Genomic DNA, 23,816 nt, shown 5'->3' on the forward strand with positions numbered 1-23,816 from the left:
TGGTGAGAATGAACAGGGCAGGGGAAAGGGGCTTAAGGCAACAGGCTTCAGTAGAGAAGTCGGGGGTTATCTTTACATTCTAGGTTAACCAGTTTGGCAGAGGAGAGCAGGCCCCAATAGCGCTTTACATGGTCCAGCCAGATCTGGAGATCACAGAATCGTTACAGTGCAGAAGGAAACCATTCGGCCCATCACGACCGCAACGGCTCTCTGAAAGAGCAACTCCCTCAGTTCTATTCTTCTGCAAATTTTTCCTGTCTAATTCCCTTTGAATGTTTCAATTGAACCTGCCTCCACCACGCTCTCAGGCAGTGCATTCCAGACCTCAACCACTCGCTGCGTGAAAAAGTTTTCCTCATGTCACGTTTGCTTCTCTTACCAAATACTTTAAATCTGTGCCCTCTCGTTCTCGATCGTTTCACGAGTGGGAACAGTTTCTCTCTATCTACTCTGTCAGACCCCTCAAGATTTTGAATACCTCTATCAAATCACCTCTCAGCCTTCTCTTCTCCAAGGAAAACAGTCCTAACTTCTCCAATCTATCTTCATAACTGAAATTCCTCATCTCTTGAACCATTCTCGTGAATCTTTTCTGTACTCTGTCCAATGCCCTCATGTCTTTTCTAAAGTGCAGCGATTCTGTGGTGGAGGGAGTGAATGTTTGTAGATGGGGTGACAATCAAGTGGGCTGCTTTGTCCTGGATGGTGTCGAGCTTCTTGAGTGTTGTTGAAGCTGCACCCATCCAGGCAAGTGGAGAGTACTCCATCACACTCCTGACTTGTGCCTTGTAGATGGTGGACAGGCTTTGGGGAGTCAGGAGGTGAGTTACTCGCCGCAGGATTCCTAGCCTCTGACCTGCTCTTGTAGCCACGGTATTTATATGGCTACTCCAGTTCAGTTTCTGGTCAATGGTAGCCCCTAGGATGTTGATAGTGGGGGCTTCAACGATGGTAATGCCATTGAATGTCATGGGGAGATGGTTAGATTCACTCTTGTTGGAGATGGTCATTGCCTGGCACTTAAGTGGCACGAATGTTACTTGCCACTTATCAGCCCAAGCCTGGATATTGTCCAGGTCTTGCTGCATTTCTACACGGACTGCTTCAGTATCTGAGGATTCATGAATGGTGCTGAACATTGTGCAATCATCAGCGAACATCCCCACTTCTGACCTTATGATTGAAGGAAGGTCATTGATGAAGCAGCTGAAGATGGTTGGGCCTAGGACACTACCCTGAGGAACTCCTGTAGTGATGTCCTGGAGCTCAGATGATGGACCGCCAACAACCACAACCATCTTCCTTTGCGCTAGGTATGACTCCAGCCAGCAGAGTGTTTTCCCCCTGATTCCCATTGACCTTAGTTTTGCTAGGGCTTCTTGATGCCATACTCGGTCAAATGCTGCCTTGATGTCAAGAGCAGTCACTCTCACCTCACGACAACTTCCTTGCTCTTGTACTCTATGCCCCTATTAATAAAGCCCAGGATACTGTATGCTTTATTAACCGCTCTCTCAACCTGTCCTGCCACCTTCAATGACTTATGCGCATATACACCTAGGTCCCTCTGCTCCTGCACCCCCTTTAGAATTGTACCCTTCATTCTATATTATCTCTCCATGTTCTTCCTATCAAAATGAATCACTTCATGTTTAACATTTCTCTGCATTGAAATTCATCCGCCACCTGTCTGCCCATTCCACCAACTTGTCTATGTCTCTTTGAGGTTCTACACTATCCTCCTCACAGTTCACAATGCTTCCAAGTTTTGTATCATCTGCAAACTTTGAAATTGTGCCCTGTACACCAAGGTTTAGGTCATTAATATGCATCAGGAAAAGCAAGGGTCCCAACACTGATCCCTGGGGAACTCCACTACAAACTTTCCTCCAGCCCGAAAAACATCCATTAACCACTACTCTTTGTTTCCTGTCACTCGGCCAATTTCGCATTCATGTTGCTACCGTCCCTTTTATCCCATGAGCTACAAGTTTGCTGACAAGTCTGTTGTGTCGCACTGTATCAAACGCCTTTTGATAGTCCATGTACACAATATGAACAGCATTGATCTCATCAACCCTCTCTGTTACCTCCTCAGAAAACTCCAGCAAGTTAGTTGAACATGATTTTCCCTTAAGAAATCCATGCTGGCTTTCCTTAATTAACTCTCATTTGTCCATATGACTATCAATTTTGTCCCTAATTATTTTTTCCAGACGTTTGCCCACCACCAAAGTTAAACAGATGAATGGCTAAATCAGTTGCCCGGCATAAACATTAAAATTTGTGATCCTTGCACTTAAGGAAGCAGAGGCAGGGGCCATACCAGGGGGAGCGACCAGCCCGAGATGATGATGATTAATGGGGAAAAGGACATCAATAACAATGTCCATTTATACTGCGCTTTAACATCCCAAGGCACTTTCAGGAGCAGCAAAATGCTAGTATTTAATACTAGTATTAGTGCCAGAAAAAAGGTCTATACCCTGATCAGAAAACAGGAAAGAGAGATAAACTAATAATTACAGATCAGTTAGTGTTACACTGGTAGTAGAAAAACTGTGAGCCCATAACACAGGATAACATTATTGAAAAATTAGAAAATTGTGGAATCAACATGTGCTTGACTATTTTAATCAAATTCTTTGAGTAAATTACTGTGTGGACAAACTTTCATCTGAACTTGCAAAATAGCATTTGCTAAAGTGTGATATTCTGAGATTTACTGAACTGATTATAGCCAATGGTGTTAGAGGTAAAGTGACAATATGGATAGACAGTGGCTAAAGAACAGACAATAGACATTTCTCAGATTGCCATTTGTCGCTAGTGAAATATCCAGGGAGACCTAGAACATGGACAAAGAGGAAGACAATAAAATTTTATGTCTCTCCTTTTCAGTTAACAAAGGTTTAAACACATTTAAAAGTTGGAAAAACTGGCAATTGTCTCAGATTAAAAGCTAAGTTGACTAAAAAAAAAATGTACAACCTACTGGATATATATCAACTCCAATTATCTAGAAACTAATTATTTATTGATTCCGATTAATTTTCGAACATGTATTAGATACACTGATGAACTAATTTGGGAAAAAATAAAATTTGCAGATAATTATTTAGCAAAACATCAGATACACACCTTTCCTCAACTGACAGATGTGAAAATAATTTAGATTCCTGGAGCACACACACTGCTGACCTCCAGTGATGGTTTTCTAACACCGAGGTATTCTGTGAGTAAAGGAAAGATCATTAGTGGTTATGGTAAAACAGAACTATGAATTCTTCTAATTTCCGAAAGACCAGGTTATAGAAAGGGCAATTATTGTGTTTGTTAAAAAGCTCTACATTCCAAGCACAATTCTACCTCAGTTTCTAGTCACTGAATATCTTCAAAAGTATGAACAAATTGTTCTGTTGAATATACTAGTTATGTTTTGACTGATAAAACAAAGGTGATTTTTTAAGATTACGCATCATTTAAAAAGGACAACTTCAGGGTCAACAATAATAAATACATCTTTTGGGAAAAAAAACACAAATATTTAATCTGCAGTAAATCAGAGATAGATTCATTTTTGCAATCTTCTTATATGCAGTCCCACATAACACTGCTCTGTTTTATATATATTGGGAGTGCAATCTTACAAAATTATAGCCACTTGTCAGTTTAAACAAATGTTGTTTATGAACTTGTAGAAAACAAATCAGTACTAATTTGTAATGATGAGTGGAATATATTGCTCAAATAAAGACAAAGTTTGTTCAAACAAAGCAAAATTACCGATCTTGCAGAATCATTTTCATTTTTTCAATGAGGATCCTCTAAGCATCACAGTAAAGCACCAATACCAGGCGACAATCTCAGGCAGTCACGTAAGAGACTACATCCCTTTAAGGCACTTTGTGACACAGGAGTTGCCCCAGCTGACTATCCTTGCTCTCAGGAAATAAAAAAGGCCAGCCCTTCCTACAGCAAGTTTTAATTTATCTGAAAAAGATCAATTATTTTCACCTCCTGAACTAAAGGGACATCGAACTAGGAATGCAACTTGTAAAGGCTGTTAAACATACAAGTAGGTAATTTCTCATCTTTCTTCCTATTGTACCTTCCATACACCACTGGAGTTTAACCAGATAATAACTTAGGACAAGTAGGAGGGCAGTCCTAACAGGGAAATAGAAATTCCTGCCTGCAGGAAAGACTTGCCAAATCAGGTAACACCCATGGCAGTGAAGTGTGTTTGGTGAGTGTATGTGGATTATTGTGGGTAGCCCGTTTGCTTGAGTAGTCAATGAACATCTGTTTCAGAGACACCTTCTTCGAATAAATCATGGAATTGTTGTAGTGCAGGAGGCAGCCATTCGGCTCATCGTGGCCACACTGGCTCCTTGAAAGAGCAATTCCCTCAGTCCCATTCCCTTGCCTTCTCCTCATAACCCTGCACATTCTTCCTTTTCATATAACTGTCTAATTCCCTTTTGAATGCTTCAATAGAATTACCTTTTTTGCTGACCCCAGTGATACTGTCAAGTCAGTTGGTAAAAATGAATAACACATTCTACAAGCCACTTTACAAATCACTGTTTAGTGACAAGCTTACCAAACACTTAGTGAACATTAATAATAAAGAATTATGTGATTGAAGGATAGATTTGGTGGGGCTTAACCATATACAAGAGCCTGACCGATATCTACAAAGTGTCATTTCAGCTTTGAGTTGAGTTGTGTGGTGCAAGATAAAAGCAAGAGAGAGATCAAAATTTCCAGAACTAAATGAAAATGGAATATCTTTAGTAGTGCTGAAAAAGGCGACATGCTGTTGTCACGCTCACAGAGGGAACAGTGATGAAATAGGAAATGAACTGGAGGAATTACGAAATAAAAAGTAAGTTGAACTAAGCTACAAGAAAATGGAAACTTTCTACCCAGGAACATGGAGGGAGAGGTCAGGTGATTACCTCCTGTACTGCAAATCAACATGTTTGTCTGTTGAAAACAGGACCAACAACAACATCTGGAATTGCCTTGAGGAGGCACATTATTTATTTATTTTATTTAGAGATACAGCACTGAAACAGGCCCTTCTGCCCACCGAGTCTGTGCCGACCAACAACCACCCATTTATACTAACCCTACAGTAATCCCATATTCCCTACCACCTACCTATACTAGGGGCAATTTACAATGGCCAATTTACTTATCACCTGCAAGTCTTTGGCTGTGGGAGGAAACCGGAGCACCTGGCGAAAACCCACGCGGTCACAGGGAGAACTTGCAAACTCCGCACAGGCAGTACCCAGAATCGGACCCGGGTCCCTGGAGCTGTGAGGCTGCGGTGCTAACTACTGTGCCGCCCTATGTAAAACAGCCCATTCCATGCTAACGACTCATCAAAAATTGGGCTAGCTAAGGTTTTTGCAGATAGACCGACTCCGAAGCCAAGACCAAAATACTAGGTGTGAAATAACACCAATTTATCAAAATTGGCCACATTTAGACATCATTATATAACAATGGTCCCCATATCCTGAGGCATTGTATGAATACCCCAAGAGAAAACATCTTCAGTCGTGTGACTAAAACCAAAACCTGCTTAGTTTTTACCTTTAAAAGAAGTAACTGCTATGGGGAAGAGAGAGACAGAAAGCCATTCTGGCCTGAGAAGGTGTGAGATTGATCCAGCTAAGCATTAAGCTCTGCCAGCACCATTTTTAAACTATTGTGTCAGAGAGATTGCAAGGTGACCTTGAAAGCTCCCCATCTGAGAAATTGAACCAGGACTTCCACCACCAACTTCCACCTGAGTTTTAACCAAAGGATTCTGCAACACTTCATCAATTCAAAGACAAGGAACATTCAGGCCTGCAATGCTGTTAAAAATTCCTCCCAGAAAACCCAGAAGGTTTCAAAGTGAACTCTCTTTACAACAATCTATCTCTAATTGCATACTACCTTCTACATTCTATCTCTTCTTGTGTGTATTAATGTGTGTGAAGTTGCGACCATTTTCAGGTATTGTCTCAATTGTTATCTTTCTTTTTAAACCTATGAGAAAACCTGGCGTTTGACTGTTTATTTGACCCTTCAACATTCGGGGATAAAGTATTATTTTTAAAACACTGCAGCCAGTTGAGAGATCAAAAGTGGAAGCCACCAACACCATCTCCCGCCTGGCCGTAACACTGTCGAAGCTTTTCATCTTGCATTCATCAGGATAGATGCAAGAATGCCAAATTTCAAAGGGAACAACAATTTATACTGCATGAGAAAAGGATGCTGATTGGTTGGCAAGTTGACTCTGATAGGTAGAGGCATTGCCATGGAGAATGCACCAGGGCACTGTTGTCCCATTTGCTTTTGTTTACTTCAAAAAAGGTGCAAAGCCTGGACATGTTCCTTTTGCTTGTAGAGGACAGGTCCCTGTGTATGAATATATATGTAGCTTCTAGCAAGCGTAACTAAGCCACATTGAGTGTCCAACTGATAATCTTAAAATGGTTGTTACTGTAATTCTTAGCACACTTGGGATTGTTCACCAAGTGCTGGCCAATCGCAGATCGATATCTAACGTTGAACATTATGTTCTGTGTTTTGCAAGTTGAGCTGGCTGAGTACAGTCAATACTCTGCCTACTGCGAACAGCCAAAGGGACGTGCCGTTTGATACGATCCGCCACTCAGCAAAGGAAATAAAAGATAGCCTAAACCCAAAAATGGAGATAGAGAAGTCAAGGAAGGGAAGGGAAGAGTCAAAGATGGACCATGTGAAGGTAAGAAAAGGATGGAAATTGGAAGCAAAGTCAATGAAATTTTCCAGATCAGGGAGAGAACAGGAAGCGGCACCAATACAATCATCAATGCACCAGAAAAGAGAGTTGTGGGGAAGGGATCTGAGTAGACTGGAACAAAGTATGTTCCACATATCCCACAAAAGGCCAGGTATAGCCAGGACCTATGTGGGTACCCGTAGCAACACCTTTTATTTAGAGGAAGTGAGTAGAGTTGAAAGAGAAGTTTTCAATGTGAGAATAAATTCAGCCAGGTGGAGGAGGGTGATGGTGGATGGGAACTGGTTGGATCTCCATTCAAGGAAGAAGCAGAGAGCTCTCAGGCCATCCTGGTGGGGGATGGAGGTGTAAAGGTGTTGGACATCCATGGCGAAAAGTAAACAGTTTTGTGCTGTTCTGTTTCACACACTTTGTAACACATCAAATATGAATTGTGAAAACAAGATGAGTGATATTAGTGCTGGAAAGCCAACTTCCATTTCAGGCATCCACAATCAGCAACAAGCACTCATAGGCCAGATGTTTCGGCAGAAATTGCCAATTTTGTACCAAATTTAGGTTACTTGGCCCAATAAATTAGAAGACTCAGTCTGGGCTGGATTTGAACCTAGATCTCAGGTGAAAGACCAATGTCTAAAATTGATACATTAAGAGGAGCACTGGGTGGAGCAATGGTTTAAAGTTACAATCGCTTATTGGGAAATTCCCACAAAATCTCTCATTTTTCTTCCTTATAAATGAAAAACAAATCTTTAGTTTTCCTTTTAAAAACAGGAGCTTTTTCCTTGGATTCAAGTAAACTAAACCAAGTGAAATTGTATTTATGGGTTATAAGGGATTTTTACCTTAACTGAGATTAGCACATGCTGTAACCATTTTGATATTTCCACCATGCAATAAAATCTTAAAGGTGACTGGTGCTTTTCCATACAGTTCATTTCAGAAGAAATTATAAGAATGCAAAAAGATTTCATCTATCCCAAACATAGGTAAATATCAGCACTTCTCTTATTGAATTTCAGGATATAAAGTGCAAGCAGAAATGGGCCACTTGGGTCATCCAGCTTAGACCATTTATGATTTGCCAATCATTGATATCTCACCCACTGGCACAGCTGTTGATCCACTACACTAATTTCCTTCCACACACTCTTGTAAGAAAATGCTAAAAATGAAACAATGCTATTAATACCCACAAATACAGTCACTAGAAAACTGACTGATGAATGGAATATTTAAACAAATACAGTAACTAAAAGGTAACATACATTTGCCTTCATAGGCAGGAAGAGTGATGAGGTCCTGCAGGGGGAGTTTAGGGAGTTAAGTAGAAAGTTAAAAAACAGGACCTCTGGGGTTGTAATCTCGGGATTACTCCCTGTGCCACGTGCCAGTGAGGCTAGAAATAGAAAGATAGTGCAGCTAAACACGTGGCTGAACAGCTGGTGTAGAAGGGAGGGTTTCAGATATCTGGACCATTGGGACCTCTTCAGGGACAGATGGGACCTGTACAAGAAGGACGGGTTGCATCCCGTCCTTCTTGGAGGGGCACAAATATCCTGGCTGCGAGGTTTGCTAGCGTCACTCGGGAGGGTTTAAACTAGTGTGGCAGGGGGGTGGGAACCAGAGCAGTAGGACAGCTAGTGAAATAAATGAAGGAGAACTAGTAAATAAGGCCAGTAAGACTAAGAGGAAGAGCAGGCAGGGAGATGTTACAGAGAACAGCGGGACTGGTAGTCTGAAGTGCATTTGTTTCAATGCAAGAAGTATAACAGGTAAGGCAGATGAACTTAGAGCTTAGATTAGTTCTTGGAACTATGATGTTGTTGCTATTACAGAGACTTGGTTGAGGGAAGGACAGGATTGGCAGCTAAATGTTCCAGGATTTAGAAGCTTCAGGCGGGATGGAGGGGGATGTAAAAGGGGTGGGGGAGTTGCATTACTGGTTAAGGAGAATATCACAGCTGTACTGTGGGAGGTCACCTCGGAGGGGTCATGCAGCGAGGCAATATGGGTGGAGCTCAGGAATAGGAAGGGTGCAGTCACGATGTTGGGGGTTTACTACAGGCCTCCCAACAGCCAGCGGGAGGTAGAGGAGCAGATATGTAGACAGATTTTGGAAAGATGTAAAGGTAACAGGGTTGTAGTGGTGGGTGATTTTATCTTCCCCTATATTGACTGGGACTCACTTAGTGCTAGGGGCTTGGATGGGGCAGAATTTGTAACGAGCATCCAGGAGGGCTTCTTGAAACAATATGGAGATAGTCCAACTAGGGATGGGGTCGTACTGGACCTGGTATTGAGCCCGGCCAGGTGGTCGAAGTTTCAGTAGGGGAGCATTTCGGGAACAGTGACTATAATTCCATAAGTTTTAAGGTACTTGTGGATAAGGATAAGAGTAGTCCTCGGGTGAAGGTGCTAAATTGGGGAAAGGCTAATTACAACAATATTAGGCAGGAATTGAAGAATTTAGATTGGGGGCGGCAGTTTGAGGGTAAATCAACATCTGACATGTGGGAGTCTTTCAAACGTCAGTTGATTAGAATCCAGGACCAGCATGTTCCTGAGGAAGAAGGATAAATTTGGCAAGTTTCGGGAACCTTGGATAACGCGGGATATTGTGAGCCTCGTCAAAAAGAAAAAGGAAGCATTCGTAAAGGCTGGAAGGCTAGGAACAGACGAATCCCTTGAGGAATATAAAGACAGTAGGAAGGAACTTAAGCAAGGAGTCAGGAGGGCTAAAAGGGGTTCTGAGAAGTCATTGGCAAACAGGATTAAGGAAAATCCCATTCAAGGACAGAGAAGGGAATCTATGTGTGGAGCCAGAGGAAATGGGTGAGGTACTAAATGAGTACTTTGCATCAGTATTCACCAAGGGGAAGGACTTGGTGGATGATGAGCCTAGGGAAGGGAGTGTAGATAGTCTCAGTCATCTCATTATCAAAAAGGAGGTGTTGGGTGTCTTGCAAAGCATTAAGGTCTGATGGGATCTACCCCAGAATACTGAGGGAGGCGAGGGAAGAAATTGCTGGGGCCTTGACAGAAATGTTTGCATCCTCATTGGCTACAGGTGAGGTCCCAGAGGACTGGAGAATAGCCAATGTTGTTCCTTTGTTTAAGAAGGGTAGCAAGGATAATCCAGGAAATTATAGGCCGGTGAGCCTTACGTCAGTGGTAGGGAAATTATTAGAGAGGATTCTTCGGGACAGGATTTACTCCCATTTGGAAACAAATGGACTTATTAGCGAGAGGCAGCATGGTTTTGTGAAGGGGAGGTCGTGTCTCACTAATTTGATTGAATTTTTTGAGGAAGTGACAAAGATGATTGATGAAGGAAGGGCAGTGGATGTTATCTATATGGACTTCAGTAAAGCCTTTGACAAGGTCCCTCATGGCAGACTGATACAAAAGGTGAAGTCACATGGGATCAGAGGGGAGCTGGCAAGATGGATACAGAACTGGCTCGGTCATAGAAGACAGAGGGTAGCAGTGGAAGGGTGCTTTTCTGAATGGAGGGATGTGACTAGTGGTCTTCCACAGGGTTCAGTGCTGGGACCTTTGCTGTTTGTAGTATATATAAATGATTTGGAGGAAAATGTAGCTGGTCTGATTAGTAAGTTTGCGGACGACGCAAAGGTTGGTGGAGTTGCGGATAGTGATGAGGATTGTCAGAGGATACAGCAGGATATAGATCGGTTGGAGACTTGGGCGGAGAAATGGCAGATGGAGTTTAATTCGGACAAATGTGAGGTAATGCATTTTGGAAGGTCTAATACAGGTGGGAAGTATACAGTAAATGGCAGAACCCTTAGGAGTATTGACAGGCAGAGAGATCTGGGCGTACAGGTCCACAGGTCACTGAAAGTGGCAACGCAGGTGGATAAGGTAGTCAAGGCGGCATACGGCATGCTTGCCTTCATCGGTCGGGGCATAGAGTATAGAAATAGGCAAGTCATGCTGCAGCCTCCTTATCTCGAGAGACAATGGGTAAGCGCCTGGAGGTGGTCAGTGTTGTGTGGAGCAGCGCCTGGAGTGGCAATAAAGGCCAATTCTAGAGTGACAGGCTCTTCCACAGGTGCTGCAGAAAAATTTGTTTGTCGGGGCTGTTACACAGTTGGCTCTCCCCTTGCGCTTCTGTCTTTTTTCCTGCCAACTGCTAAGTCTCTTCGACTCGCATTAAGCACTTTCAAATCAGGTCTAGCCCAATTAGATCCAGAGTAAAGCTCCTCCTGCTCTGTACCAATAATTATCATCTAGTGAGTGAGATTGATAATTTAATCACAATAAATAGAAAGGAAAACTTTTGTGCCCAAACGCTGGGTTGAGACTACCGAAATTCATTTCACATCTAACTATTTGGAGTTTCTTATTCTAACTCTCTGATTGGATTTGAACCAGAGGTGAAAGATGTGATTAATCTATTGTGTCACGCAATCCTCCATATGATTGTTAAGCTCATAATCCAGCAATAACTTAATTTAATTTGTTGACAAGTCAGTTTGTTGCAAAACAGGAAGTATATTTTATGGAACGGATAAAGCAGCTCCAGCATTTCACCACCACAGGCACTGCTATACAATACACTATACAAGGCACTATACAATACACCCGTGCATAAATGAGATAAAATGAATGATAATGCAAGGTCACCTCATTTAAAGATTTTGCAGCACTCCGAGGACAGCCTACGACATGCTGGGTGCGCAGGAAGGGTTGGGCCAGAATTTTAATGTCAGTCACCTGTCAAAGGCTGCTAGCTTGAGCACAGAGAGCTAACATTTTTATTTCAGCAGGGGTTGTGTACGATTATGGCAGCAGTGAAGCATTTTGACCTTTTCATCCTGGAATGCGGAATAAATGGCAAGGTGGAAAGATAAAGAACACAGGAACAGGAGAAGGCCATTCAGCCCATCGAGCCTGCTCCACCATTCAACACGATAATGGCTGATCATCTACTTCAATGCCTTTTTCCCACACTATCCCCATATCCCTTTATGTCATTGGTATTTACAAATCTGTCAATCTCTGCTTTAAACATGCTCAATGACTGAGCTTCCACAGCCCTCTGGGGTAGAGAATTACAAAGATTCACAACCTTTTGAATAAAGCAATTTCTCCTCATCTCAGTCCTAAGTGGCTTCCCCCTTATTTTGAAATAGTGTCTCCTGGTTCTAGACTCCCCATGCAGGGGAAACATCTTACCTGCATCTACCCTGTTGTTACGACCAGGTGAGAAGGACCAGGTTTGCAAACACGAGGGGACATAGCTTTAAGTTGAGGGGTGAAAGATATAGGACAGATGTCAGAGGTAGTTTCTTTACGCAGAGAGTAGTAGGGGCGTGGAACGCCCTGCCTGCAACAGTAGTAGACTCGCCAACTTTAAGGGCATTTAAGTGGTCATTGGATAGACATATGGATGTAAATGGAATAGTGTAGGTCAGATGATCGGCGCAACATCGAGGGCCGAAGGGCCTGTACTGCGCTGTAATATTCTAATTCTAATTCTAAGGAGCCTAGGGTTCCCTCTCAGCCTTCACCTGGTCTTACCGTAACAGGGTTGAATTTTAAATACACCATGTTTTTAGCTCCCCCCTGGTGAATCCTTGTTCACCACTTTCCAATTATAAAGTACAGAAACCAGCACAAACAGGTTTTCTTAGGTTTAAAGAAGAAAGGTTGAATGTTATTAAACGTAAAAGCAAATTTGGTTAACGCCTACGGTTATGCGACGCGCCCACGCGAGCATGCATACGCGATGAACACATGCAGATAGAGACAGAAAACAGAAGAAATAAAGTGGAAAAGTTTGAGGTAATATCTGAAGATGGCTTTGGTTACTGTTCTTCGAGCTCGTTGTAGAGTCCTTGATTGTAGGTAGATCTTGCTTTTCGTTGGGGCCCAGTATTCTTCTTAAATCTTATTCGACGTATGAGACTTTTCTCTCGAGGTTCAAGTCTTCAGTGGTTTTGGAGGTCCGTGAGAAAGAGATGGGAGCAGACAGGAGAGGTCTTCTCAGTCCAGCAGCAAACATTTTCTCTCTCTCAAGCTGTCTGTACAATTCAAAAAACCTTAGGTTGCCCAGCAGGTTAGTCATGTGACTAGCTGGTTTGACCACATTGGTTTGTGGATTCGGCCATCTTAGCAGTCATCCTGGAATGTGAGTTTCCTCACCTTCAATGTCTGGTGAAGAAAGTCTATTGTGCCTTGAACGTATCAGGGAATTGTCCTTTGTCTCCACAAGCATTGTTTGTTAGTATGTAAGTGTTTTTTCCAGCCAAGGCTGATCTGTTTAACAAGTCATTTCCTCGCTCCAGTAACAGTTCAAAATCAATGTTCATATCACAAAATTAATATGCCTCATGGCTTGGCCATGTGAGCCGCATGGAAGATGGCAGGATACCCGAGGACGCATTGTACAGCGAACTCGTCACAAGTATCAGACCCACCTGCCGCCCATGTCTCCGCTTTAAAGACGTATGCAAACGCGACATGAAGTCCTGTGACACTGACCACAAGTCGTGGGAGTCAGTTGCCAGTGATCGCCAGAGCTGGTGGACAGCCATAAAGGCAGGGCTGAAGAGTGGCGAGTCGAAGAGACTTAGCTGTTGGCAGGAAAAAAGACAGAAGCGCAACAAGAGAGCCAACTCTGTAACTGCCCCAACAACTAATTTTATCTGCAACGTCTGTGGAAGAGTCTGTCACTCTAGAATTGGCCTTTATAGCCACTCCAGGCACTGCTTCACAAACCACTGACCGCCTCTAGGTGCTTACCGATTGTCTCTCGAGACAAGGAGGCCAAAGAAGAATATGCCTCATTCTTGGCAGGTGGGGTCTGTATGACATTTCCACACCAAGCGGAATGAAATGCGATTTGAGAAAACTGCATTTCATTACGAAGGGTCGAGACAGAAAATATGATACAGGAAAAAAAGCATGCATCTCTCTCTCTCATTCATTCACATTCATTCATAAATCCTAAAACTTATTACAGCCGGTCTTTTCTTGGTGCCAGTGCTGCTTTAACTACCCCTGTTTTGGCATCCCAGTAAACATTTGGTTCTTTGGGGAGATTTTTCTTCAATTTTCCCATTTCCATGACTGCCTAGGGTCTTTATTCCTGCTGAGGTCTGAAAAGGGGTTAGATTTAAGGCTGCATTTGCTGACAACACAACCACTAGGTGGGCTATACTAGCACATGCGCAAATGCAGCCTCATCCAATTAAACGTCACTGGCTGAGACGTTCAGGCAGCTGCCAGGATTAAAGATGACGCTGCTCAATTTAGCACAGAAAAACAACTTCAACCCATGACAGCACACAACGGACATGTTTGAGACCCAGAGAACATTGCGCTATTTAAAGTTTCATCGAAAGAACAGCACCTCTGACAGTGCTGCACACCCTCCATAATTCTATGAGGTTTCTGTGCCATCCTGCTCTCCGGCCGCTCACTCCCCGTTTCCCCCCCACACCCTCATCCTGCTCTCCGTCCAATTACACCCCACTTCCCCCCTCCAATCCCTCCAGACGCTAGCTCTAGCCCGCAGGCCGGGCTGTGCCACTTCCCTCCTCTCGGCCACTTGCTCCAACATCACCCTATCATCCCTCGCAGCCCGCTTTGCTTCTTCGGGCGGAGAGAATAGCTGAGAGGAGGGAAACGGCCCGCGACCTAGAGCTAGCACCTGGCGGGATTGGGGAGGGGTAGCCGGGAGCGAGCGGCTGGAGAGTGGGATGGGGGGAGGGGGGGCGGAAAGCGGAGAGCAAGCGGCGAGCAGCGGAAAGGAAAAGTGGGGCCGGGGGTGGGGCAGTGGCCAGAGAGCAGTGGGGGGGAAAGCAGGGAGCAAGTGGCCAGAGCGCTTGCTGGCAAAAGTTTAGAAAGGGAAGGGGAGCGGGAAACGAGAGAAGAATTGCCAGGCTGGGTGGGGGAAACGAGGAGCCTCGAGTGAGTGGCCAAGGGAGGAGATTATTTTTCTGTGAATGCGCCATTTAGCATTTCGCTGCACATGCGCCAGTTAGTCCTGGCAAAGCAAGACGGAGGCTGCGCATGTGTGCAGTTTAGAGTGCTCTGATGATGTCAGCGGGCCGCTACGTTATCAGGAGTCACTTTGCAGATTTAATTAGCCCCAAGTTGGAATTTTTTTCTCTCGGCAGGGGTCCCTTACAGTTCACCAGCCCTCTGCTGAAGGTTCCTCCTACCACCAGTACAGGACTTAGGGGTGCAAATTTCACTGTAGGTTGGGGTTTCCCCTCAACCTGGCACATCTGGCAACTCCTGCAGTACTCCACCACATCTTTGTGGAGTTTTAGCCAGTCAAATGGCTGTCTTGTGCGGGCTTTGGTCTTTCGTATAACGGCATGTACAGTCACTGTAGCCTTGCGGGCCCTTCTTAATAATTCTCTCCGGTACCTCTGCAGCACCACTAACTGGTGAACTACTGTCCAATCCTTGCTCTCAGGTCTGTGAGGAAAACTCCATTTCCTCATCAGTACCTCATTCTTTAAATAGTAGCAATCAGGGACTCCCTCTGCTTCACTTTTAACCTGGACAGCCTGTGCTAACTCGCGCAATACTGGGTTGGCTCGCTGAGCCTCTGCGAGGGAAAATCCATTTAATTCATTCCCTGTGTCTCCTGACTTTCCAAATAAAGTCTCAGACAGACATCTGGTCATCTGCCTGCAGGGCCAATGCAGTCTCCTCTGGGGGAGCTGCTTTGATCATGGCCTGATCCACCACACATTCAGGGAAACTGCAGGGGCCCATCTACTGCCACTGCCCTGTCTCTCCGACCTCCTGCAGTCTTTCTTTCACTACTGGGGGGGCTCCAGCATCACCCCTGCCAGATCAGTACCTAGGAGCAGGTCAGCCCCATCCACAAGCAAACTAGAGATAATCCCTACGGTCACCGGTCTCAAAACTAAGTCATGCTCCAGATGCACCCGGTGTACAGGTACAGGCATAGACTACCCTCCAATACCATTCACCACCATTCTGGTGTTCACTGCACTCTCAGGAGGAAAAGTCAGGCCTTTTTCCCAGTAGAAAAGAGGTCTAGTGGCCCCTTGTCCCAGAGAATTACTATGGGCATGCATTTCCCACTTGAGAGGTATGGGATTATTTTCTCTTCAGACACAAAACCCTGATAACCTTCAGGAATCCTATTAACTTTTCCTGCACTGGCCGTAGTAAGCTTCCTGGGTTGCACTCTTACTGCAGTTAAAGCTACAGCTTGCTCAATTGTGCTGTCCTCCAGAATTCCTTCACTGAGTGGATGTGCTCTGATTAACCCTATAGGTTTTCCCTTTAGCTTCCAGCAGTCAGCTTTTAGATGACCTGCCTTATTACAATGGAAGCACACAGGTCTCCGGGTCTCACACCTGCTCGCAGCACCTTCCCTTTTGGCTAGAGGAGAACCCCCTGTGTCTCCTGCTTTCATTTCTCTCCCAGGACTGCTTGGGCTCCTATCATCTTCCCACACTTTGTCCTTTTCAGATTTGTGGGGGTGACTCGGAAAGATTCTCCCCTGGGAAACTGACTTATAAATTAAAGCAAATTCATCGGCCACAACAGCCGCTTGCCGGGCTCTCTGAACCCACTGGTCTTCTACATGGGTCTTTATGGAGAGTGGGAGAGAGTGTTTAAATTCCTCGAACAGAATTACTTCTCTGAGATTCTTATAGCTGAGCTGTACTTTAACAGCCCTCAGCCACTGGTCAAAAGACAGCTGCTTATTTCTTTCAAACGCCAAATCAGTTTGATCAGCTTGCTTCTTGAGGGTTCTAAACTTTAGGTGATAGGCTGCAGGTTCTAATTCATATGCCCTGAGGATAGCATTTTACGTCAGTTCATAATTTGATGAACTCTCATTTGGCAACAGGGAATAAACCTCATTGGCTTTTCCGGTTAGCTTGCTTTGTAATAAAAGAGGCCAAGTTTTACCTGCCTTGTCAGTTTCTCAAAAGACAAAAAAATGCTTCTATGTGTCCTTCATTGAATTTCGGGATAGTTGAGATACTTTTAACATTCTGTACCCATCCCTGAATTACGCTCCTCTATATTGGCCATGCATTCACTGGGGTTACTCTGTCGCCCCCCTCGTTAACTCAAGACGCCTCAGCTCTTTCTCTTCACGTTGCTTCTGGAAGGTTCTTTCTTTCTCCCTCTCCTGTCCCTCTCTTTACTTCTCCTCTAATTCAAGTTTCCTTTGTTCCAATTGTAGCTTTGCTAACAATACCCTGTCGGGGTCTACTTCTAACCCTGCTTTTGCTTCTTCAGATTCAAGGGAAAAATGGTTGGTCACTAGTCTTGGGAGTTCAGACTTCCTAACCTTGCCACGTACAGTGATCCCACACTGTTCAGCCATTTTCCTCAACCCCTCCATAGACAGTGCTTTTAACTTATCCCAAGTTACTTCACCCTGGCTTGGAGAGCTTCAGCTTCAGTCACAGACATGTTAGTGTTCTAGCATACGCAACCACAAGAAAACCCTGCATTGAAATGTTGCTCATTTTTTGATTGGGAACAATTTGGCTTCCCACTGCCAATTTCTCATTTGTCTGTGGGTCAATCCCGGACACCAGCACCCAAATTTCTGTTACGACCAGGTTAGAAGGGGTCTAGGGTTCCCTCTCAGCCTTCACCTGGTCTTACCGTAACAGGGTTTAATTTTAAACACACCATATTTTTAGCTCTCCCTTGGTGAATCCTTGTTCACTGCTTTCCAAATACATGCAGATAAAGACAGAAAAGAACAGAAGAAATGAACTGGAAAAGTTTGAGACAATATCTGAAGATGGTTTTGGTTACTGTTCTTCGAGCTCATTGTAGTCCTTGATTGTGGGTAGATCTTGCTCTTTGTTGGGGCCCAGTATTATTCTTAAACCTTGTTCGATGGAGGAGACTTTTCTCTCGAGGTTCACCACTTCAGTGGTTTAGGAGGTCCGTGCGAAAGAGATGGGAGCATACAGGAGAGGTCTTCTCAGTCCAGGAGCAAACAGTCTCTCTCTCTCAAACTGACTGTACAATTCAAAAAAAATCTCAGGTTGCCCAGCAGGTTAGTCAAGTGACTAACTGGTTTGACCACGTCTGTTTGTGGATTCGGCGATCTTAGCAGTCATCCTGGAATGTGAGTTTCCTCACCTTCAATGTCCAGTGATCAAAGTCCATTGTGGGTTGAATGCGTCAGGGAATGGTTCTTTATCTCCACAAACACTGTTTGTTAGTATGTAAATGATTTTTCCAGCCACGGGCTGATCTGTTTAACAAGTCATTTCCTCGCTCCAGCAACAGTTGAAAATCAATGTCCATATAACAAAATAAATATACCTCATTCTTGGCAGGTGGTGGTCTGCATGACACTGTCTATCCCTTTAAACATTTTGTAGGTTTCAATGAGATCACCTCTTACTCTTCAAAACTCTAGAGCATACAGGCCCAATTTCCCCAATCTCTCTTCCCATTGGAGAAGTTTGTTTTTCCTAACTGGGCCCCCTGTTCAGAGTTCATTGGGAGTGGATGTTCGGCAACCTGGGCACCTATCATATTATCTGCCCACAGCAATCCTATACAAAATTTCTGCTTCCTTTTTTCCCCTATCCAGAAGTTCTAAACAAGAAAACGCACAATCTAAATCTAAAAGGAAAGGTTACAGATTGACTTTCCCTGTCCATGTTTCACATACAGGGAGCATATGTCAGAAGATTTGTCGCAAAAGCCACAGGCTTTTCTGTTCAATCCATGTCTCAAGTGTGAATGCATAAAACCTACCCTTATGAAGACATCTTGTTGTAATAATTAGAATTAGGAACCAACAGTGCCAGAAATTGAACTCATTGCTGTTTGGAATCATGGTGTGCACACAACGGTTGTCACATTTGCCTATATGATAGCAGTTACTGCACTTTAAGATGATCTATTATATGCAAAGTGCTTGAAGAAATTTGACGTATGTGATAAGGCACTACATAAATTCAAGTTTTTTTCTTTAGAATTATGTGACAGCTCCGCAGAATAAATGCATCTTTTGAAGAAATGTAACAATTTATACAAATGTGCAAACATCGCTATAAAGCATCTGATTGCATTTAAAATCAAGAAAGAAAAACAGTTCCAGTTCATACAATAGTATCTGTATGTCTTTAATTTAATGCAGTATTTGCAAAATTAATTTATTTCTGTTCATGTTTTGTAATTCAGCAGAATTCATTAACTTTCTTCATTCTTTAATAACAAAATGAATTTCAAATTTAATCAACACTTACCTTGTATAAATTTGCTAGGTAGTGATTGGTTTTGATTAGGAAAGGCTGGTTAACACCAGGGTGATCCATGTCATGTGTGGCAGCTGCCAGCAAACCCAACAGAACATCCCATGGAGAAACAGACTTGGCAAGCTTGGACGAAAAAGGAGATTATTACACATTTTGACAAAAATACTTAAACAAAACTAAAATGGAGATGTTAAGTTGTATCATTTGATAAACATTGAAGCATAAGATTATGCTTTTCATAATAACAATAGCCTGGACTTGAGAGAGGATTAGCAGTGCGAACAGGACTCAAGTATTATTATGGAGTAAATCAGAAAGAGACTTTCCGTGTCCGCACATGTGCCGGTAAATGCAGAATTTGGGCATTTCAGTCCAACTTTCCCTGCTTCTCCACAAGCTTTACTACACCAGTCCCTTACCACAGAACTTTGTATTAAAATGCATGAAGGGCATGAAGTTGTTATACTTGCCCACTAGATACTCCAGAAAAGGTTAGTGTTCGGATATTCAAGTGTAAGTGAATTTTTCACAGCCAGATAAGTCTTAACTAAATAGCTTCATTGGTCCTGAAAATTCAATTTTAAAAGTGTGGAGTCTTATTCCTTCGTAATTTAAATATTGGTGGAGGTTTCATTTTTTTTTACTTTTTCTTTTTACCTCCATCTCTTCATTCCCTCTTTATTTCCCTCTTTTTATTGTGCTTTCTGCACATAATTTTACATTAAAATAAATATTCTAATTATTTCCTGGTTTTAAAAAAAAAAATTGTTCATGGGATGTCAATGTTGCCCATCTCTAATTGCCCTCGAGAAGGTGGTGGTGAGCTGCCTTCTCAAACCCATGCACTACATGTGGTGTACGTATACCTACAATGCTGTTAGCGAGGAAGTTCCAGGATTTTGACCCAGCAACCTTGAAGGAACAGCAATAAATTTTGAAGTCTGGATGGTGTGCGACTTTGAAAGGAACTTGCAGGCGGTGGTGTCCCATGCCTCTACTGCCCTCGTCTTTATAGGCAGTAGAGGTCACATGTTTGGGAGGTGCAATGGAAGGAGCCTTGGCAAGTTGCTTCAGTGCATCTTGTGGATCGTACACATTGCTGCCACTGTGCGGCGATGGTGGAGTGAGTGAATGCTTAAGGTGGTGGATGGAGTGCCAACCAAGTAGGTTGCTTTGGCCTGGATGGTGGTCGAGGTTCTCGAGTGCTGTTGGAGCTGCACTCATCCAGGCAAGGGGAGAGTATTTCATCATACTTCTGACTTGTACCTTGTAGATGGTTTTAAGGGGAGATAGTTAGGTTATCTCATGTTGGAGATGGTCATTGCCTGGCACTTATGTGGCACAAATGTTGTGGGAACAGACTGCTTCAGTATCTGAGAAGTTGGTAATGAAACTGAACACTGTGAAGTCATCAGCGAATATCCCCACATCTAACTTGATGATGGTAGGGAGGTCATTGATGAAGCAGCTGATGATGGTTGGGCCTAGGACACTACCCTGAGGATCTCCTGCTGCAATGTGCCAGGGCGGAGATGATTGGTTGTGGTTTTTGGAAGCCATCTTCCTTTGTGATAGGTATGATTCTAGCCAGTGAAGTGTTTCTTTGCCACCAACAGCAAAAAGCAGCCTATTATTTCTGAAGCTACTAAATATTTTTATCTCCATTTAATTTTCATAATTAACTATGGTTTTGTTTTTACTTTTAGTTTTTTTGTTGTAACGCATTGCTTTTTATTTAAGACTAAAATTTTCCCAATTTCATGTTATCCATCATGGGAAACATGCATATCAACCTACTTTATAGGAAGAGAGTTATGTAACTATTTATCAAGCATTAATTGCACACAATAGTTGCCAGATCTAACTGTTCATTTGAACATGTTTAGTCTGCAGGCCTAAGTGGTTCATCACAGCTTTGAGGGCTTTACATTTATGAATGAAATCTGTTACTATAGTTCGAAACTATTAACAGCAAGAGTAATTATGTGGATACACGCTGATCCGCAGAAGCAGAACTTAAGCTATTTCTACTCCAAAAGCTGGCGCTGTAATAAGGTCAAAAGCAAGTCAGCTCCTGTCTGCTGTAACCATTACATAAGACTGTAAAGCACAGGATGCAAAAAGCACATTCTGCCTATCAAGTTCATTCTTTCTTCATGCTTGAACGAGCTGCTCTATCATGGCCTCTGCTAAACCCATTTAATCTGCAAAGTTGATTGCTGTGTTTCTGCCTGCCCCCAAAAAGGTGAAGTAAACCAGATCTTTCAACAACACATAATTCCTTCCACTCACCCCCACCTCACTTCTTCCCTCAAAAAGTGAATAAAGGGAGATGAGCCAGATCACGTTGCGTGTGGAAGCTTCTCGTATGAAGACTCAGAATACTAACTGCAAAAATCATTGGTTAGGCCACAACTTGAGTACTGTGTGCATTCCTGGTCACCTCATTACAGAAAGGATGTAATTGCACTAGGGAGGGCACCGAGGAGATTTACAAGGCTGTTGCCAGGACTGGAAAAATGCAGCAATGAGGAAATATTGGATAGGCTGGGGCTGTTCTCCTTGAAACAGAGAAGGTTGAGGGGAAGATTTGATTGAATTGTACAAAATTTTGAGGGGCCTGGATAGAGTGGAGTTGAAGGGCCTATTCATCTTAGCTGAGATGTCAGTGACTAGGGGACATAGATTTAAAGTGATTGGTAGAAAAATTAGAGGGGAGATGAGGAAAAGCCTTTTCCACCCAGAGGGTGGTGGGGGTCTGGAACTCACTGCCTGAAAGGGTTGTTGAGGCAGAAACCCTCAACTCATTCAAAAGGAGCCTGGATATGCACCTCAAGTGCCGTAATCTGCAGGGCTACGGACCAAATGCTGGAAGGTGGGATTAGAATAGGTAGATAATTTTTCAGCTGGCACAGACACGATGGGTCAAGTGGCCTCTTTCTGTGCCTTAAACATTCTATGATTATATTCTGTAGCAGAAATATTCAGTGCAGGTAATTATATTTTTCTTCTTGAAGTCAGATTTTCAATACAGACATAAATTGAGAGAAACCCAAAATGACACGCTCCAGGATATTGAGAAATAACCCCAATTAGAGTGTTCTAAAGAGATTGAACTAGTGAAGAAAATTAAATGCAACCATAAAGGGTCGACGTATGATCCGTGCAAATGACAGTAGTACTCACCCAAAACTGATGTGCCCTGCCATAACCAGAGGAACTGCAGGCATACCTTGATGACTATTTTATTCCGCAAAAAGCTACCAAACGAATCAGCGCCAGTATACATTACTAGACACTATCCCATACTGACAGTACAATACCACAGACCTATAATTATTAATTGTATATTAATTTTGTTTAATTGCATGCAGGTGGTGGGCATTGACGGGGATTCACTAGTGCTGCTATAAATGGGAACAGACTGAAACTGGGGTTGTTGGGTTAGAAGGTGCATGTGCTGTAATGTGCATCCCTGTAAATAAATGCATGTAAAGAATTGGGCTTTTTGGTATGGAACAATAATCTCATGTTCCTGAAAGAAAATAAACTACCATACATAATTGCATAAATGGTGAGAAATACTGGGGAGGAATTGTAATACATGCATAGAATCTCCCTTTGAATTTCCTCCTAGTAGAGGAATTATTCTAAAAACAGTGGCCTTAGCTGCAGCACCATTTCTATCAGCTTTTTCTCTGCACGCCTCCTCTAACACATGACATTTAAGTGAGAATGTTCCCTTCTGATTCCTCACTTCAGTCCAGGTTTCTCCTAAGGATTTAAAATCAGATAGTATCGCATGGTAAATTCGAAAAGAAGAACTTTAAAATTAATTGGAGCAACCAGGACTGAAGTCAGGAGGGAAAGCTGCTATTTAAATATCACAGCACTGAAAGAGTGGTGCAACAGCTGGGATGGAACACGCTGCTTGAAATGAGAAAGACAAAAAAAATTTTTTTGTGGGCATTGCCCAACATGCAGAGAAAAGATTTGGTGAAAAGAAGTTTTATTATGTTGATCCTCATCATGAATTTTCAGGGGGATTTTTTGGGAAGCATCTTGCATGTTTGGCTCCATTTCCCATAGTAAGCCTTAATGTTTAAGACCTTATATGTCAATGTATAATTGACTTTATCCCATATTTCTAAATGTACTTAGTTATTCCTAAGCTAATGGAAACTGCCTTTAAGGTTAACTGCGGAAAGAGGGGACAAGCATAATGTATCATAGTATGATGATGTGGCTGATTTATCAGTGGGAGGGGGGAGGCGGTGAGGAACATTCTTCAGAATGGTTTCCCCCACTGCTACGACATTAGATTTTTAATGGCTGAATTGAACAAACCAGCAGGAAAATCTAAATAAAATATAATCAATTCTTTGGAGCTTAATCTATTTTTTTCATTTTACCTTGGCTTCCTTTAGGTAACAATGCATGGCCTGAGTTACATCAGCAGCATGTACTGCATTGTGATAGGGGTTGTTACGGTGGTAGTCCTCTTGGACCATAACTGCACAGAAAGCAAAAGATTACTTTATCACTTTCAACTTTGCTCAAAAATATCTAGAAATATTAAAGATATCCAAGAGATAATTTTTAAAATGTATTTTAGTAAATTTAATTCAGAATTTAGCTTGAAAATTCATCAGTTACCAGACTTCAAGGTGATATAAAAGATTTAATAACAGCTGGGTTTCATAAAATAAATTGCACAATGCACCTCTCCATTGTGGTCTCCCAAGTTTCATAATCTC

The 23,816-nt window shown here is 42.9% G+C and overlaps 1 protein-coding gene across 5 annotated transcripts in view; it reads right to left on the bottom strand.

Annotated features, from left to right (window-relative positions):
* Positions 1-23,816, bottom strand: part of pde7a (phosphodiesterase 7A) — a 159,116-nt gene that overhangs the window by 12,178 nt on the left and 123,122 nt on the right. For all 5 annotated transcript variants that reach the window (XM_068031917.1, XM_068031914.1, XM_068031915.1 and 2 more), the window contains 3 exons: positions 23,472-23,572; positions 19,051-19,182; positions 3,142-3,233 (listed from right to left, as the gene is read on the bottom strand). In XM_068031917.1, coding sequence (XP_067888018.1) covers positions 3,142-3,233; positions 19,051-19,182; positions 23,472-23,572 — 325 coding nt within the window. The remainder of the gene's footprint in view (positions 1-3,141; positions 3,234-19,050; positions 19,183-23,471; positions 23,573-23,816) is intronic.

This window comes from Heterodontus francisci, chromosome 5 (assembly GCF_036365525.1).
Source record: "Heterodontus francisci isolate sHetFra1 chromosome 5, sHetFra1.hap1, whole genome shotgun sequence".
NCBI classification, from domain to species: domain Eukaryota; kingdom Metazoa; phylum Chordata; class Chondrichthyes; order Heterodontiformes; family Heterodontidae; genus Heterodontus; species Heterodontus francisci.